General features: G+C 27.1%; 1 protein-coding gene across 6 annotated transcripts in view; it reads right to left on the reverse strand.

Moving 5' to 3' along the window:
* Positions 1-19,308, reverse strand: part of LOC107447328 (choline/ethanolamine transporter flvcr2a) — a 126,759-nt gene that overhangs the window by 40,080 nt on the left and 67,371 nt on the right. Inside the window, exon 1 of one of the 6 annotated variants that reach the window (XM_043039070.3) lies at positions 17,770-18,482. The exons of 4 other annotated variants lie outside the window; for them this stretch is intronic. In XM_043039070.3, coding sequence (XP_042895004.1) covers positions 17,770-17,781 — 12 coding nt within the window. In that variant the 5' untranslated portion in view covers positions 17,782-18,482. Of the gene's footprint in view, positions 1-6,575; positions 6,675-17,769; positions 18,483-19,308 lie in introns of those variants that run through there. One more of the 6 variants, XM_043039073.3, reaches the window with a different exon arrangement.

Raw genomic sequence — 19,308 nt, forward strand, 5'->3', positions numbered from 1 at the left:
TCTTAAGATTCAATACGCACCGTTACACTGTAAAAAATTTTGTTATATAGTGGCTACAATTTTCGGTGTTAAAAAAAACTAAAGACATTTTTAAGTATGAAATCATAGTTATTGTGCAAAATATTATATAAATATGACAATTGTTTGAAAGAATTCGAGCAAATATATTACTAAAAATTTGTTTCTTAAACGAAATATTTTTGCAATGAAGAGATTTAATGATAATGTGCGTAAAAATATGTGCAGTCAGTTAACTACCAGTAAGAAATAAATAAAACTATAACAGTTAAAAAGTAAATAAAAAGTGTGACTAAGAGCACTGGATTTTTTTTATTTGCCTCAACAGCAAAAATGGAGGCAAATATGCACCGAAACCTTAGAAAAAATGCAGACAGAGGAAAAAAGCATGGATTCTAAAAAAGAAGTAAAATCTAAAAAGACTCTAGGTTTCAAAAAAGTTTGCAGTTATTTTTAATTACTTTTATGGATGGAGAAATGCAATAAGATTGTTGAGAAAAATGAAGAGAAATATTATAACAATGAAATTATTATTGTGTACCATAATCCTACGTTTTTATTTTTACTTTGTAGGGAAAATACAAATCTAATGAGTTTGGATTAAGAATTACGAAAAGAATTTGATTTATTCAAATTTATCGCATCAAAAATATCATATAAATACGGTGAAAAATTTATTCTTTATAAACAAAAGTCAAAAACAGTATTTTAACTAAAAATTATTTTGAAGACAAACTAATTTTGCCCTTTAATAATTCCACAACTACCTTAGTTCGATTCTTAAGCAAACTGTTTTAATTTGCTTCAGATTCTCTATAACATTTTACTTACCTAAAAATTTAAAAGCGATAGTTTTACTTTGAAACTTATTTTCTCGGATAAACTTAAGACTTTATTTCTTTAAAAGTCTTAAATTCTCATTAATTTAACTTACTATACCTACAGCAATACGGACAAAATCAAATTTGAAGTCATCGTCTTCCAATATAAATATAGTAACATTTGACAAATGACTCAGTCTTTTGTAGCAAAACAAAAATGAAAAAAACTGTCTGGCAAATGTTTCTGATAGTTTCTTTTAGATGAGATTTCAAGTTCGAGAACAAACTGTAAATTAAAGAACAACCTTGAATACCTTGGTGATACGATTCGAAGAGTTTTTTTTTTCTTTCCCTTTTTTTTCTCTTTTACTTTAAGCGTGTTGTGGTAGGAATGAACTACTAGATGAGGTTCCTTTATGCATAATTTCAGGTTTAAAATTGATTTCAGAATTTTTTTAAATATAACGTTATAGCCAATTCTTCTCTGAAATTTCTTCAAATTACTTGAAATGTGTATATTTTTCAGAAATATTTCTCTTGAATAATATCCAGCTTGTAAAAAATATCTAGAAAACAAAGCTGTTTAAGATGAACCTTTTTCAACAAAAATAGTATGCATTGTCTACATATTTTTTCCAATTGGTTGATTAAATGTGCAGTGCGAAAAAATAAATGGTTCAATCTGAATAACTTTTGATCTAATAATCGGATGTTCGCGTTTCAGGATTCAATCCTAATGGTACAAGAGGGTGACTTCAAATATTCTAATTGACTAGCACACACGCTATTTAAAGTTACGAAATCAGACTCTAAGAGCAAAACTGGTCGAATAGTTACTGAGAAATTGAATTTCAAATAAGACTTTTCTAAATTTGATTTCTCAGGAACTGTTCGACCAATTTTGCTCAAATTTCCTACTTGCTTACATTTTTCATATTTTACATACATAAATAATTACATAAATACATTTTTTAAATAATCTAAAAAATATTATACCTTGCAAATCAAATCGTATCTTTTACACCGAATCTCTCGAAATAGTGGATAAATTTTTTTAAACAAAATGCGAGCTTCTTAAAATATACTACTAATAAATCATGAAAGAACAAAAAAACTCACTTGAATAAGAGAAATTATAATTATCAATGTATATATAAGGTTTACAAAATGTACAATGATGACGAATATGAATAAAAAATTGGAAATTTTTGCTAAATTTTTTGGATAAAGCATTTCAGATATCATTATTGGCAGCATGTCAGAAAAATAAAATGCCATATACGATTACAGGCACATTTGTTACAATTTAAAAGTAATTGAATGTGTATTGTTTAAAAATTAAAAAATATGAGTAATATCAATTTTTGAAGAACTTTAAATTTTTCTAATATTGAAACTTACTTTAAAAACATAAAACTCATTAAATCTTGCCCTTTAACATTTTACTGTCACCATACTCTCGAGTTTATCATTACTCGTATAAATTTAACCGATATTAGCTCTTCGTTACAAGTCTTTGAAATCACTTTCAAAGCCCTTAAAGCAATAAAAAAACACATTTTTAATGATAAATGACAAATATTAACATATTTTACCACTTTAGAAGCATTTTGTCAAGTGTGGTGCGCTTTAATACTTCGAAAATCTAATTAAAATGAGCTTAAGTTTAATATTTTTCAATTCAGTTTCGTAGTGTTAGTTTGAAATTTATTTTCTCGAAATTTTTCTTCCATGCATAGTATATTAAAAAAAATGGGCTTATTAGAAAAATCACTGAATGAAACTGTTAAATATGAGAAAGAAAAGTTTTTAAATTGGTTCACTGAAAGACTTCAAAATTAATTACAGAGCTTAATAATTTAGAAAAGAAAGTAATAACTATTAAAATAAGTTAACAATTTATTAAACTGAAATTCACATGTTGAATTTTAAAAATACTTGAGAATCGGTTTAAATAAATCCTTCTTATATTCTTTGGCGTTTCTAATGTTTTGCTGCAAATAAATGCTTATTTTTATGAACAAGTATAACTAAATACGTTGGTCAAGAAATTGTGGAGCCTTAAACCCCCATGACCTCCCTCCTGGACCATAACCGACTTTTGTGGCCAGGAACAGTTACAGAATTGTTTCTGTACAATTACAGATACAGAACTGTAGGTCACAGTTACAGAAATATTGTATCAATGTTCTGTGAAAATATAATAATTTTTAATTCTACCAAAGACGTTTTCTTGTTGTAAATTCTCATAAAAGTGAATACCATTGTATGAGTCAACACAAATTCTAAATTACATTAAAATATGAACTAAAACAACAGAAAAGTAAAAATAAAGTGATATAAGAAATTTTATAATCTTCTTTCGTAAAAAAAAGTTTTTATTTTCATGCGATTCGTAAATGCATAAAACAATTCAAAGTCAAACTTCTTCAAGCAAATTTAAAAGTTATTTTTAACAGTTTTTCAATCATTTTAAAGATTGCATGGTGTATACTAAATTATATATTATGAAATATTCAGAAAAGTTTATCTTTATGCTAAAAATTTTAGTTGTATTAATTTAAATTAAAGCACAAACCCTTAACTAAATATTTTTGTAAATAAATTACGTTCAAGAACTTAGTATGAAGCCTACATTTTTTTTTAATAAATACCTTTTTTCCTTGATCGCCCAAACCTTTCCCTATATAATCCGTGTAAACAACATTTGTTCAGAAACATCAAGAGAAATTTCGTTTAAAATATTTTAGTTGCTATCAATTTTCATGATTGAAGTTGGAATACAATAAATTTAACTACGTTACAAATGTTTATCCGTAAGTTTTAGTATATTTAAGGGAGATGTAAAAATATTTGCGCAGGTTTCAACAATCAGGGAAATCACGTTAGCTGTGAGTAAAAAAAAAAAAACGGATCTCTCTGAATAACTTTCGATCTAATGATCGGATCATCAGTTTCTAGGACTCACTCTTAAGGGTTTGTGGAGTGACCACAAATATGCTAATTAATTAATGCGGACGATGTTTTAAGTTATGAAATCAGACACAAAAACGCATTTTCTCTGAATAAACATACCTTTTTTTTCAACGGATTCGAATTTCTGATCCCTAAGATATAAGAGGTAGCCGTAATCTGGAAAATATGGTTCCAATCATATTATGGATCATATTATGGATCAGGAAAATATGGATCAGGAGAGCGCTCCACAATTTGGACCTCCTGATGTTTATTTTAGTTATTGCGTATTTTGCCATATCTTTAGATATTTAGAAGCAATATAAATACTTTTTACACAATCATAAAATTCATTTATCTAAAAATAATTATACGTAAAAAATACCTTCATAAATATTTATTATTTTATTTAATATCAGTCGAAAAATTTTTGAATTATAAGCAATGCAATTTTTGACATTTAAAAGTATATAAATTTACATGCCAAAGTACAAAACTTCAGCGAAATCGACGGAGTATTTCCTGGTCGTATAGTTAAAATTCGATTTTTCAGGAACTTTTCAACTTATTTTGCTCAAATTTTGTATTCTGCCATGTAAAATTACATATTTTAAAATGTTGCACAAATTAATATATCCAACAATTCAAATTTTTTGACTATTACTAAATAAAATAATAAATATTAATTAAAAGTAATTTTTGAATGGAATTATCTTCGGCGAAAAGAATTCTATAATTGCATGCAAAAATTTTCAATTTGCTTAAAAAGTTCTCGAGATATGACAAAATACGTAAAAAGTAAAAATGACATTACGGGATTCAAACTTTGGACCATTCTCCTGACCAAACTATTAGGACCATATTTCACACATTGTGGCTACCCCCTGTAATTTGGGAGATCAGAAATCTAAATCGGTCGAACAAAAGGGAAGTTTATTCAGAGAAGGTATGTTTTGTGTTTTGATTTCGTAGCTTAAAATATAGTCTGCACTACTTCATTAGCATATTTGAGGTCAATTCCTCGAAGCGTTAAGATCGAGTCCTAGAATGTGAAAATCAGATCATTAGGTCAAAAGTTATTCAGGGTGGTCCCTTTTTTTCTGGCGTACTGTACAATACCTTCGTGAACATAGATTTACAATTTATAATTACAAATTATTCAATTTTTATATAAAGAATATAATTTTACATAATTTTAAATTTGAATAAAATTGATCAAATAGTTCCTGAGAAATCAAATTTTTTAAATACGCCTTTTTTGAAATTCGATTTCTGAGGAACTTTTCGACTGGTTTCACGCAAATTTTGTATTTTGCCATGTAAAATTATATACTTTAAAATATAAAAAAAATTATATACCTTACTTGTAACTTTTTTTGACTGATATTAAATAAAATAATAAAAAATGGTAAATATTTACTAAAAATTATTCTTTGCATAGAATTATCTTTTTGTTGAATGAATTTTATAATTGTGTGTAAAAAGTTTTCAATTCGCTTTAGAAGTTCTCGAGATATAGCGAAATACACAAAAAGTAAAATTAACATTAAGGGGTCAGAGATCAGAATCCGTTGCAAGAAAAAGATATATTTTTTCAGAGAAAGTACGTTTTTGTGTCTGATTTCGTAACTTACAATGTCGTCTGAGCTAATTAATTAGCATTTCTGAAGTCACCCCTTCGTACCATTAAGAATGAGTCCTAAAACGTAAAGATCCGATAATTAAAACAAAAATTATTCTGGAAGATCCGCTTTTTATTTTGCGCACAGTACACAGTCAAATATAACATACATTTTTCTAGTTAAATTAATGAATAAAATGCATCCAATTAAACACTTTACAATGATTTTTACTGTTTAACCCCTTGACGCAGAATTTTAATTAAACATATTTTTCCCACTATTTTCATTAATTTGTATTAATTTAAGTAAAAAAAGAACTAAAAATTGCATTTAGCATTTTAATAATTTATGGATGTGAAATACAACATGAAAAACCGGTGTCTTTTTATGCGTTAAAAGTATAATCTTCGAAACACGGCTCACTTTGAAACAATAATTTTACTAATTAAATTTGCTCATACTTAGATCTAAGAGAACCAGTTATTCATCTTTGAAACTTTTTTTAGAAAAATCAATTATACATTCATTTTTGAATATGAATAAAAATGACAAATTTTGATAAATTTTATTAATTAATCTATTATGATTATTGTATTGATTAATTTATTTTATTTTGATTAATTTATTGATAAATTTTGAATATGACTGGAAATTGTTTTTTTAAACTGCTTTATTTCATATTTTTAGACAAATATAATTCTGATTATCTAATATACAAATATAATTCTGATCATCTAATATACAAATATAATTCTGATCATCTAATATACAAACATAATTCTGATCATCTAATATACAAATATAATTCTGATCATCTAATTGAATAATTATTAGACTGTTTTTTATTATTAAAAATATCATAATGTATTTTACGTGTAATTAGAGTGTTAGAAAAATAAATATAAAAGAGACACGGGTGCCTTCTCAGCATCAAAGAGCTAACTGAAGAAGCAGTTAAAATATTTTACAGTATCAAAACTAAATAATTTTTCAAAACCAATATTAAATCATTCAATGATGTTTAATTTCTAGTATCGAAATCCAGTTGAACTTCCTATAAAAGTGACAAAATAATGTTATAACTATAATGTTAACAGCAATGAAATAAAAAAATGTATTATTTAACTCATATAGTTCAACTGCAATAAAAGCAACTTACTGTCTCATATTTCTTGCACGTAGCTTGTGATTAGACAGAAATATTGTTTTGATTACATCACAACTCCATCTGTCGTTTCGCTATGCACGAAGTTCTATTTTTGGAATCGTCGAAACAAATCATAAACACGAGCAAAAATTCAAGAACACAAAAATAGGTAAATAATAAAATAAACCTATTGATGTTTCGGTAAGTCACGTGTTATATAAAATTGCTGTAAACTTAAGCTATAACAGTTAGTTGATCGATTATTTATTATTAAGTAAAGTGAGCTATAAGCCGTTTCGTATAGCTGACATTCTTTAGATATAAGAACAATGTCAATGTCATGTAAAATGCAGTTTCATTTTTACATAACACGTGACTATCTACTCTATTAAAATATTATGCTCAATAGACAATTTTTATCTTCGCTTACACGTGACTATCATTTAAATAAATATTATGTTCTATTATAGACAATTTTCTTCTTGCACAACACGTGACTATCCACTTCATTTAAATAAATGTTTTATTATATTTTTCTTACTTAACACGTCACTATTCACTTCATTGCAATAAATATGTTCATGAAATTATATGTTCCTTTTAATATTACGTTCATGTTACATTGTCTTCAAGTTATGTAAATATTACGTTCCTGAAATATTATGTACATGAACGATTAAAGTTAGTTCCAACACTGTTTCAAAATTTGGACCACATTAAACTACAATATCGTGCAATTTTGCTACAACCATATTGCGGGGTTAAGTTTTTTTCACCCTATACGTCAAGCATAGTAATATCAGAAATAACCAAGACATAATAGAAAAATTTCGGTACTTATCGGTTAAGATGTTTTTCAAAGGCTCTGTAGTCGCATGAATTGATGAATTATTGTGAATAAAATGCTATTTTTATAACTGAGTTTGCAACAGTTACTTATGACTGTTAGGTCAAGTTTAGCTTATCTTTAGCCAGCGCCCTCTATATTTATTCCAAAAATGGTGCCAAGCGTCAATATGGAGAAAAACCATAGTTTTTAGAAAATGAAAACTGTTTGTGGTCTAATCTTTTAATATTTAAAAACTTACTCTATTGCTGCATTATCTGGGCTCATAAAAATTTGAAAAAAAGGGGAATAAGGCATTGATTTTGATAATCATCTAGGTGGGAAAATGTCACCAACTTGGCAATTTTTAAAAAAGTTTAATAACTTTTAAAATATGTTTTTTGTCCGTTCTAAGCCTAGATATTTCTTCATAAAAATATGTCATAGACAGTATAAAATTACAGCTTTGCTTCAAGTGTAAGGCACTTAAACTGCTTTTTTTTATTTTCCTTGGCGAATAAGCTTTAAAAAACTATGTTATAGGGGTCAAGAAGCGAAGTTTGCCAACATATAGGAACAACGCCAAATTTTGGTTTACTCTGATCATCGGCTACCGATAATGCATATAAGTGTATCAAATACGACAATATCGCAATCATTTATAATAGCATACATATATACAATACGGAAATATCGTGATCATTCATAATCGCATGTATCCAACAAGAAAATATTACAGTCATTATTAATAACTATAATTTTCGAATACGATATTAGCGTGATCATTTACCAATAATTAACATATCGAAAAAGTAATCTCGCGAATATTTCACTCAGTGATAATTTTTGAATGAGATGTAATTTTTAGTTTTTATAAATTTTATTTGGATAATGGAAATATTTGTCAAAGTAAAAATAATATAAGTAAATTAAATTGTAAAAATATTGTGATATATTGTTAAACATCGATACCCAATTTTGTTCTAACATAACACGTGACCATCCATTCCATTTCACTCAATATTATATTCTATTATAAATACGGTAAGAGGCTTCACCTCTAAAATTTAGTTAAACTTTTTCACAGAAAATGGTAACATTTATAGAAAAACTACCACTAGTTATCGGTAATTTTTAGGCTTTTCAGAGTATTCCAAACCTTAATAAAAATTAAACAAAAAGTAAAAGAATTAAAAGCTCAAATTTTTTTCAAATTTTAAGGTACAAGTACGACGGATCATTGGCTGCAATCTACCTTTTATATGATAAATTCGATATATAAAAACGCATTCTACTTTTAAATTTCAATCATTATCAAAATTAGAATTAGCCCGCACACTGTTAAAATTATTAGACCACACTCAATCATTATCAAGGATTAGAATTAGCCCGCACACTGTTAAAATTATTAGACCACACTCAATCATTATCAAGGATTAGAATTAGCCCGCACACTGTTAAAATTATTAGACCACACTCAATCATTATCAAGGATTAGAATTAGCCCGCACACTGTTAAAATTATTAGACCACACTCAATCATTATCAAGGATTAGAATTAGCCCGCACACTGTTAAAATTATTAGACCACACTCAATCATTATCAAGGATTAGAATTAGCCCGTACACTGTTAAAATTATTTGACCACACTGAAAAATAAAATTGTGCTAGTGTTTACAAACCGTATTGCTGCGCTTAGTGTTTCTTTTAAGTTATTATATGCTCATCGAGAAGTTGTTGCCGAATTGAACCATATAATCGTACAAATTAAATCATCTTAAACTTGATTACCCAGTAAGATGATTCAACGTGAATGGAAACATTGTTCAGTTTAACACTTTCTTAAGTTACATACAATTTGCTACATGTGATGGCTCAAAGTTTCATCACATTTGCGCAATATTACAGGTTAATGGACATATTTTTCTGAAAGTGTAGGGTGAAGAATTTAACAGAAAATGGCCTTCAAATCTTTGGTTAATTTGTGTCTAATTGGTTAAAAAGTCGTTAAACCCTGGTTGTCAATTGAGCAAAAATTATTGTTTCTTACCTGGAACCCTGACATCAATACTACATGGAAGGAAGATATTTTTCAAATAAACTTTTTTCTTTCAGTCAAAAGCGATGAATAAGACAATTTTTTATCGCAAGAATCAGCTGAATCATTTACAAAAGGTCCAATAAGCAAAAATAACTTCTTCATACTATGATTTCCTAGAAGTCAATTTTTTCAGTAGATATATTCATAAAAAAAAAAGAGGAAAAGTAGGTCTTTTCAGATTGCATTGTAGAAAAGGCTACTCCCAAGTAAATAAAAAAAATATATGTTTTTGATAGTTATCATTTTATCTGAATCCGGAAACGGCAAATATTTTTTTGTCCTCATAGATCTTACTCGAAAGATTATTTCACGGGAAAATATTTAAATCAGTGAAGGCTTTATTTTCTATTTACATTTGTCATTACGTATAAGATAAAGATTCTAGAAACTAGAACTTTTTGTACACAATCAATTTATCGTTCAAAGTAGCAATAAATAAATAAATACAACTAAAATGTAAACAGACAATAATAGAGGTAATTCACTTATTCAATCAAAATAAAATGGTACAATGAAATTATTAGCAACTTACTTTTATATATATATATATATATATATATATGAATTTTAAGCAAGTAATATGGTAAAATATGCTGATAAATAAAATCCCAGATTTTAATTTGAGGACACCTATAGGTGTCCTCAAATTAAAATCTGGGATTTTATTTATCAGCATATTTTACCATATTACTTGCTTAAAATTCATGCTAAGAAACTGTAAAAAAATTAAAATCAACACAACGCGTTAAAATCTGAGAAATATCATTCTAAAGTTGATGATAAAATAACTACTGTCACGAATCAATATTTTGTAGTAAAATACTAGTAGTTAACATGATATTGCAGTAGGAAAAAAAGGCAAGCAGCGTAAGAAGATGTTTTGTACGCTTCTTTTAGAATGTTAAAAATATCTATAACTTCATGCAATCAATTATGATTACTGTTTCAGTGAGAAAATCTATTTATCACTCGAAAGTAAGCTTTATATCTCTCATATTAAGTGTTTAAAGAGGTAGTTAAAAAGCAACCTGATAACATTACGCGGGTTGCGTTAGAATTTTTTTTTCTTTAAGGATAACGCAAAAAAGAGCGTTAAATTATTTAAGCGAAAAATTTGAGAAAGAACGAAAAAAGAGAGAGAAATTTCCAAGTATCTTCTTCATAATAGCATAAATATCTACAGAGAGGGGAAAAATGTCCCTAAAATGAGCTCTTGACTGATGAAATGAGCTCTAAAAAGGAGCTCATAAAAACTTATCTAATGATCAGATCTAGGATGCACGTTCTAGGATGCAATTTTAATATATCTAGAGCGGAATTATAAATGAGCTATTAACTAAAGCAGGTGATATTGTAATTAAACAGACACAAAAACGTATTTTATATAACTAAACATAATTTTTTCCATCAGGTTTGGATTTTTGACTCTCAAAATATAAGGGTGAGGGGTAACCACAATCTGGAAAATATGGTCTCAATAGACACATACATTATACTGTCGATTATTTTTAAGAAACCAAACGGAAAATCGCTTAATCTTGAAATTTCTTAACTCAGTGTTCTTATGATAAGAGTACTCTCCCAATTAGAGTCTGAGTTTAGATTTTTTATTTTAATACAATTATGGGAGACCTTATACCTTTTTTGAAGAAACATATAAAGATAGAATACAATTATGGGACACAATGCGTGGAAAAAAAGAGAAAAATAAGGGCTTAGTTATATCGGTAGAAAAAGCGAATAATAATTTATAAGTTCATGATACTTTATTCGCTGAAAATTTTGAAACGTTAAAACTATGTAATCGGTTTTAAATAAAGTTGTGCTAAACAGGAGAATGACTATAAAGTCATTCTTTCCATAAACTTGCATTTATTTCATTCATTCTTTCCATAAACTTGCATTTATTTCATTCATTCTTTCCATAAACTTGCATTTATTTCATTCATTCTTTCTTTCATTCATTCATTCATAAACTTTGAAACCTTAAAACTATGTAATCGGTTTTAAATAAAGTAGTGCTAAACAAGAGAATGACTATAAAGTCATTCTTTCATAAACTTTCATTCATTCATTCTTTCTTTCATTCCTTCATTCATAAACTTTGAAACCTTAAAACTATGTAATCGGTTTTAAATAAAGTAGTGCTAAACAAGAGAATGACTATAAAGTTATTTTTTACTTTTGATAAGGTAGTTTCAGAACAGTTAGTTAAACACTCTAAGCTTCCGCTTACAATTTTTTTTAAATAAAATATTGTTTTGATTGAAATCGACAAAAACAAAATAGGCTTTATAAACATTTTTACGCAAATGTAAAGACATTTTTGATAAAAATTCAAAAGGAATAATTTTATTACGGGATTAGTTTTTTTTCTTTTTTAATTTTTTTGTTTTGAAAATGCTAGTTCGAAAATTATATTGCTATAATTTTGAGAAAAAAGATATAATGAACGAGTATTTTATCCAACTTATTTAAAGAAGTTTTTATCAAAATATAACTGCGGATTTTAAAAATAATTATACTTTTCGAAATACAAAAACTGCAATACATGAATTTAGCAATGTAAGGAATTTCTAAAACATGCTTACCAATTTTTAAAGTTATAAAATAATAAAATACCGAAAAATATCAATAACGGAAAATCTATTCGCACTCGTTTATAAAATTTTTATCTATTATACGCGACTATTAAATCTCGAAACTACGTAAGTAAAACAAGATTACAGCGTAATGAATATTAAGATAAAAGTAATATTCATATTTTAAACCCAAGGACAATTTTTGAATTATCTTTCATTAAGATACCTTGTTTTGATTTTAATACGTAATACAATTTTTTTTTAAAAATTCTCCTTATATTATGCATGGTTCTTATTGTTGCATTTAATGTTTTAAGAAATTTTCCTGGAACTAAATATTTTATTTACGAACTGCTAAAGAAAAAAATGTTTCCTTTTTTTTAAATTTTGCGTTAATAATAGCTTTGCTAGGCATTACCTTCTATTTTAGGAAAAAAATTTAAAAAATAAAACGGCATCTATAAGTTACTTTAAAACACACAGTTAATTTAAACATTTCGGTTCAGAGTTTTGAAATATGAAATATTTGTACTTTTTTTAACGTTTGTTAAATCAATTTAGTTTTTCCTATAGCTGGAGAGAGTTATTCTAAAACGCTAATAAAGAAACTTAATTTAGTGTCTATAAGCTGCAGGTTTTATCTTGGAGTCCATATTATTTACAGTATTTAATTGCTATGGTATAAAGGCTATAGTTGGTAATTCTTGTTCATTCTTTGTCTGGGGGAGTTTTAGAGTCTCACTTTTTAGTATAAAAAATTAATATAACAAATCAAAAAAATATGAAAATTTCTTCTTACATAGTTAATTCTATGGAAAAAAAATCTAGTAAAATTACCATAGTTTGATAATGACATTTGAGGTAAAAAAAAATTATGGTTAATAAAACCAAGATAAATGGTATTTAAACTATTCATTCGGTAATTTTCCCTTCATATGGTAACGGTTTACCAGAAATTCTGCTTTACAAAATTATGGTTTTTTACTACACATTTAGTAGCAAATACAAAACTGAAAGTAAATTTAACCGAATGAATAGTTTTATTCCCTACTCTAAAGTATCATGATAAAATTATTGAATTTTAGCCCATTTACCCAATTTTATCACGTATTATAAAAACATATTTTATTGTCAATTTTACCAAAATCATTACCAAAGCACTTCGGTAAAAATTACAGAGCTTTTTGTTGCTCCCATAGAGTCAAAATACTATAAATTTTACTATATTCCGGTAGTTTTGATCATACCTTTTTCTCAGTATAATTACAGATGTCTAATTGAAGGATCCGGTGCAAAAACTGGAAAGTTCTCAGTTTTTGGTTTTTGTGCATTTTTTTTGTGTGTTAAATAGTGTGATACAGTGTGAAATAGTATGGATTCTGGACCTTATGCTTAGACCAAGTCCCTCAAATGTTCAATTTTTTCTCATCCTAAATTGCATTCATAAGGAATTGTATTTTACTTTAGGTAGATAGAAAACTTACCACATGGCATGACTCATCGCATAAAAACCATTTATTCGGTTGGATTTACTTTTCAGATTTGCATTTTTTTACTAAATATTTGGTAATAAGAACGATGGTTTTGAAAACTAGCATTTCCGGTAAACTGTTACCACATAATCGCAAAAATTACCAAATGAGAGTTTTAATAACGCATTTTTTTGGTTTTATTAACCTGAATTGTTTTGTTTTTTTTTGCGAGAAAAGTGATTATTACACAGGACGGTAATTTTATCACAATTGTTTCTCAGTGTAGTTATATTAACTGTCACAAAAATAAACATTTATCACAATTTTATAACTATAATATTTCTGATTCACAAAATAAAATAAAATAAAATGATTCATCGCAGAAGCATTATAAATATTAATAACCCTTGTAAGTGAATAAAGTATTTTTTTAATTGTTGCATTGAGGAAAATTAAAAAAGGAAAAAATAGTTTTTCTCATTAAGGGATCACAGTTCCCTTGCAACATTTTTTTTAATGAAGGTATAATCATTCATCTTGTGGATGTTTTACATGCTCATTTAACTTATAATCAATAATTTATCTTCAAAAAAAGTTAGTGTTTTTTTTTTAAATTTTAAAATAAATGGAAAAATTCAAAATTTTTAAATCCTTGAGGCTTTTTTATTTCAACATATTTTCGAAATAATTTTTTTACTGCTTACAATAATCGCCTTAACAATTTTGTACATTCATTTGTTGATATGTCAATTCGAACCTTTTTATAGATTGTAAAAAAATAGAAAAAAAGGTTAAAAATTCCAGCTAGGTATATATAACATGCTGTAAAAATGTAATATCTCATAAAATGTTTATTCCATGCACAATTTAAATAAGAATATTATACTTAAGATAAAAAAGTTTACTTCAAAACTTTATCTTAAATAAAAAAAAATTCCTTACGGATTTGACTAAGATTAAAACACAAAATTATCATGAATGAGAAAAAGCACTTTAAAGTCAGTCTGCTGATCGAGTTTCTGTTTCAGGGCAATCTAAAATCATTCATAACTTTTTTAAAAATGTAGATAGAGAGATGATTTTTCTTCTCTAGCACATTTGAAATAGTTTGAAATTTTTATTGTGACCCCTTAAATAGATTTGAATATTACAATTTATAATCACCATACTCAGATGTATAACTGACCTATATGAAGTTTAAGATAGATATATATTCCATGGATTATTGAAAATAAATGGTATTTTGACCAAAACAATTAAGGATATTGTTTTTAAACTAACAAGTAAAAAAAAAAGTCCTAAAATCCTTTTGTACTCATATTACACATGATAATTTTGTTAAATAATGTCATAGATGTAAATATACTAATATAAAATTACTTCGTTTACTGTCACTTCACTTTCATCAAGAAAATTCTTACTAAATTTCTGTTTATTATTAAAAGAGTCACACATACATAATGGTTTGCTATGCAAATGTAAATGGGCGTGTCAAACTTCGAAGAGGGTTATAAAACATTTATTAATGAGATCAAAATGACAAATATTTCTCTCAACTACAACATATTTTTCAATTATTTTACCTTGTTTAATAATCTAAAAATATTAAATTAAAACGGACGGAAAACAAAACGGAATATATCAAACAATGTTAAGTTAATGACATTCGCACACAATTAAAGAAAACTCTGGCAAATTATTACGCAATGTGTGGATACATTATCAATATTGTTTTAAAAGTGTGCGCCTAATTAAAAAAATATTAATATTCTTCGGTTAACTATTTTTGCAGTTGAATGCATTTTTAATTATATGAACACATTTCGAGTAACATTTATTATTATGAATACTCTTTATTTTCTTCTATATTATATTTTCCAATTTAGCTAAAAATTTGTACAATTAATTCCGATAATTAAAAACAAATTTATGCTCTTCTCCTACAACTTGTAATATTTTTACATATTTTTAGCGTGATATTTTTTGTACGTCTTAATACATTATTTCGCAGATGTTCCTCAGATATTTATCTACTGATTAATTTGCAATGATTTTATGTTGTTTCTTGTTTGAAATGCATTTTTCGCGCAGTCATTTAAAATTTTATGATTGTTGCAAATAAATTAAAGATTTGCATTTCAACGAATGGATGACGTTTGATAAAAATTAAAAAGTATTGCAAGGAAATACTGAAATTAAAGTGACATAAGAGTTTTAAAAATTAAGCATATTCGCAATTTCAAATGTTTTGGTCTCTTATTAAAACACTTTTCATATTTTACTTATTTTTTTGCAGAAATGATCAACGTAGCTTTATGTTTAATACAAAAATTAGTGTTTCGAACGTATTGTTAATTACTGTGTTAGTAAAAGACAATCAAATGAATTTAATAATATATTTTAAAATATTTTCTTAAGTTATACTTTGAGACCCGGCATTCCATTTTTCAGAATTTTTTTTTGTCTGTCAAACCCTGTGAGTAATACAATATTTAAAACATTTTCTCTTAAAGTTATAAATTTCTTGGAAAAAAAACGAAACAATTATTTTGCTACAATAATTTTTAAGTTTTAAGTTGTATTAATCTTTACACAACCTATGAATTATGCAAAAAAATTTAATAATGACTGAACAGTTCTCTGCATCAAATCTCTTTTTCATCAGAAGCCTAAATTTTTAAAATCGATGGAATATATTATGTAAAAAATATAAACCATAATGCATGTTAAGAACTATTTTTTTTTTTCAATTTTAGATTCCACATATGAAAAATTATTTTAATTGTAATAAAGCGAAATTATCGTATAATTAATTAAAGTTTTTAGGGATCATTAATTAAAACACTAAATATAATAATGAAGTAAATATTAATTTTTACTTTAAAACATATTTGTATCAACACATTAATCAATTTTTTTCAGCATATTAGATTTTACAGATAACCTTCAAGCACAAGAGAAAACTTCAATTTTCTAAATGCTAGGAAAATGTTTGAACGCAAACTAGTAAAATATCTGCTACACAACAAAAATCATTATTTTTAGAAAGGTCGTAAAATATTTTTTATTTCTGATCGATTCGAATTTGCAATTGCACGAACTATGAAAACAAAATGATTGCTATCATCTTGTTTTAATAGTACGAACTATTGCAGAATTCATAGATGAAAAACAGAAGAGAAACTTTAAAAAACCATAAAATAAATTTTGAAATGCTTCCATGACACTTAAAGGAAAACTCAATGAAAACATAAAGTTGGAAGTTCCTATCATAAGAATTAAGGAGATTTTAATGATAAAATATTGTTTTTAGTTTAGAATCAAAAACCGAGATGTAATTTCGTTCAAGTTTGCATCAATTAAACTAACGAAATTTAGCTTTCTAAATTACGGAAAACTTTTTTATTGATTAAATCAATTGCTCCTTTATTAATGCAACGACTGCTTTCTTACTGAAATCAGTAAACACTAACGCTTTTTTTAATTACAATCATTACTGTACAAATTGCTCTTTAAAAAACTAAGGGAACAATTTACAGGAAAAGATTGTCGAAATTTATAAAAATACGACTGGCTATATAACAAATATGACTTGTTTCGAATAATGAAATAAATGATTCAAGATTAAAAATCATTTCGCAGTTCGGCTAACTGTAGAGTTTAATAGCACATGAATCGAAAGTGGCTATACTGCTCCAAGCACAAACATTGCGTACTTAAAGCAATGAAGTTAACTTTTTTTGAAGCTAAGCCTGGCGCAAAAATAAAAGGGAATTCAAGCACAACAAAGGAGGTAATATCACTATGATACCCCGACGTTGTTGGTCATATTTACGTAAAGATGGTAAGCCCGCTTATGAGAAACATTTGTAAGAAATACCTCGACCAGTGTAAAAAATATATAAGGCTTGAGACAGTATAGTGATAAGCCATATATTTCTAAGAGGTGACATTTTTACATCAAATTGTTCCTCAATATTGTTTCTAGATGGGTACTTAACAAATTTACGAATATTCATCATAGAACAGCATAATACACAAAAATATCTCTCTGACTGCATGAAAATTAAAGATTTTTCCAAACACGCTTTTGTGAACAATTTGAAAATCTGGTTTATTATATAACCTCCAATCTCTTCATAAGCATTTAATAGCAAATCAATGTCAGATTATATAATAAAAAATTGCACATTATAGATTTTATAAGAGAAAATAATTACTTACATTTGATTGCATAGTATGGCAAAATCCAATCGATTTTTAAAAACAGAGAACTCGGAAAGAAAAAGGATTATGTTTTTTCATCAATAGGATGTGGGACCTTTCTGTGAGAGATAGTTGAATGGGCCCGCCACACTTCACAGTTGAACTCTAGTCATTATTTTAAAACTCCACCTGCACTATATATTAAATTTATGCCAAAAACGCTTTATTAAACACAATTACACATAAAGAGCAATTGCTTCATTCACCGGTACTAACTCTTAACAATCTAAAGATAGAATAAAGATATTTTGAGAACACAGTAACAGGAATGAATCTATGACGCATATCATTATCCAAAATATCTTTCTTTTTGGTGATGAAATGAAAAAAAGTTATGTTATTTTGAGAACATGTTACAGTTGGTAATAAGTTGGTGATAAAGAAATGTCGGCCATGTTTTTATCTACAAAAAAAAAGGACAAAAAAAAAATCCCTGTCTTTTTCTGAAGATAAGAAACACAGAACGAAAGATACACGTCATTAAGAATCACACTGAATCTCTTAATCTTTCATCAACAATTAATTCGATTTTCATTTAATAACAGATTTCTTGTCATAATTTGTCAGCGAGCGCTCGTCCAGTGCACTTTGATCATCACGCTCAAAATTCTCACTGATCAAAAAACTGATAGTAAAATGGAAATGTAAACACGGGTTACTTTGTTTTGATTAAGGAAGCCTCACAAGTGGTCGTGAATGTAAAAGCTTGGCTTTGCAAAGGATTTGGCAGATTATCGATTTCATAGTTTTATCGCGAATTTCATTGGGGGACAATCTTTTTTGTTCTCTGAAGTATGAGATTTTTTTTAACAGATCTTCAATACTTTTGGGTAATTAATTTCAAATTTGAAAATCAGTTTCTCTCTCCAAGCGCCAGTTTTCTTAAAATGATATTTTTAATCTATTTTTTGTTGAAATATACACTTTTAAAAATGTTATATATAACAGGGGGTTGCATAAATGTTGCGACGAACTTCTAGGGAAGTTAGAACGCATCATCAGGGTTAAAATTACATAGAATATCCTGCCTGGAAAAGTTGTCATACTCTGCTGGAGACGCTTCCCTATTGTGAACTGTTTCTTTGTGTACTTCTGAACTGATCATAATAGTGAAGCGCTCTTATCCGCGTATGACGACGTTAAGAGGTATGGGTATATATGCAATTTTAATCCTAATGCTCTACTTGAAAATTTCGACAAAAAATAGACTGAAAATATCGTTTTAGAAAAATCGGCAGCTTTAAGTGAAAAATTAATTTCAAGTTTGAAATCCTCAAACCCAAATTAGGCAATATCAAATACTTGCATCAATGCAAAAAAAAATTTTTTTTCCACAGTGTTACCTTTATAAATCTTTGTCTTTACGAAAATGTAGAAAAAATTCTTCTTCGTTGTCGTACAGGTAATATTGTGTACCCTCATCTAACCTGATTATGTTTTAAACTAGTAGAGGCCTATCGAAGAGTGGCACTTTTGGGAGAAAGAAAAATAATGCGT

This window comes from Parasteatoda tepidariorum, chromosome 11, assembly GCF_982258835.1.
Source record: "Parasteatoda tepidariorum strain Cologne lab strain chromosome 11, Ptep-v5.0, whole genome shotgun sequence".
Classification (NCBI taxonomy): Eukaryota; Metazoa; Arthropoda; class Arachnida; order Araneae; family Theridiidae; genus Parasteatoda; species Parasteatoda tepidariorum.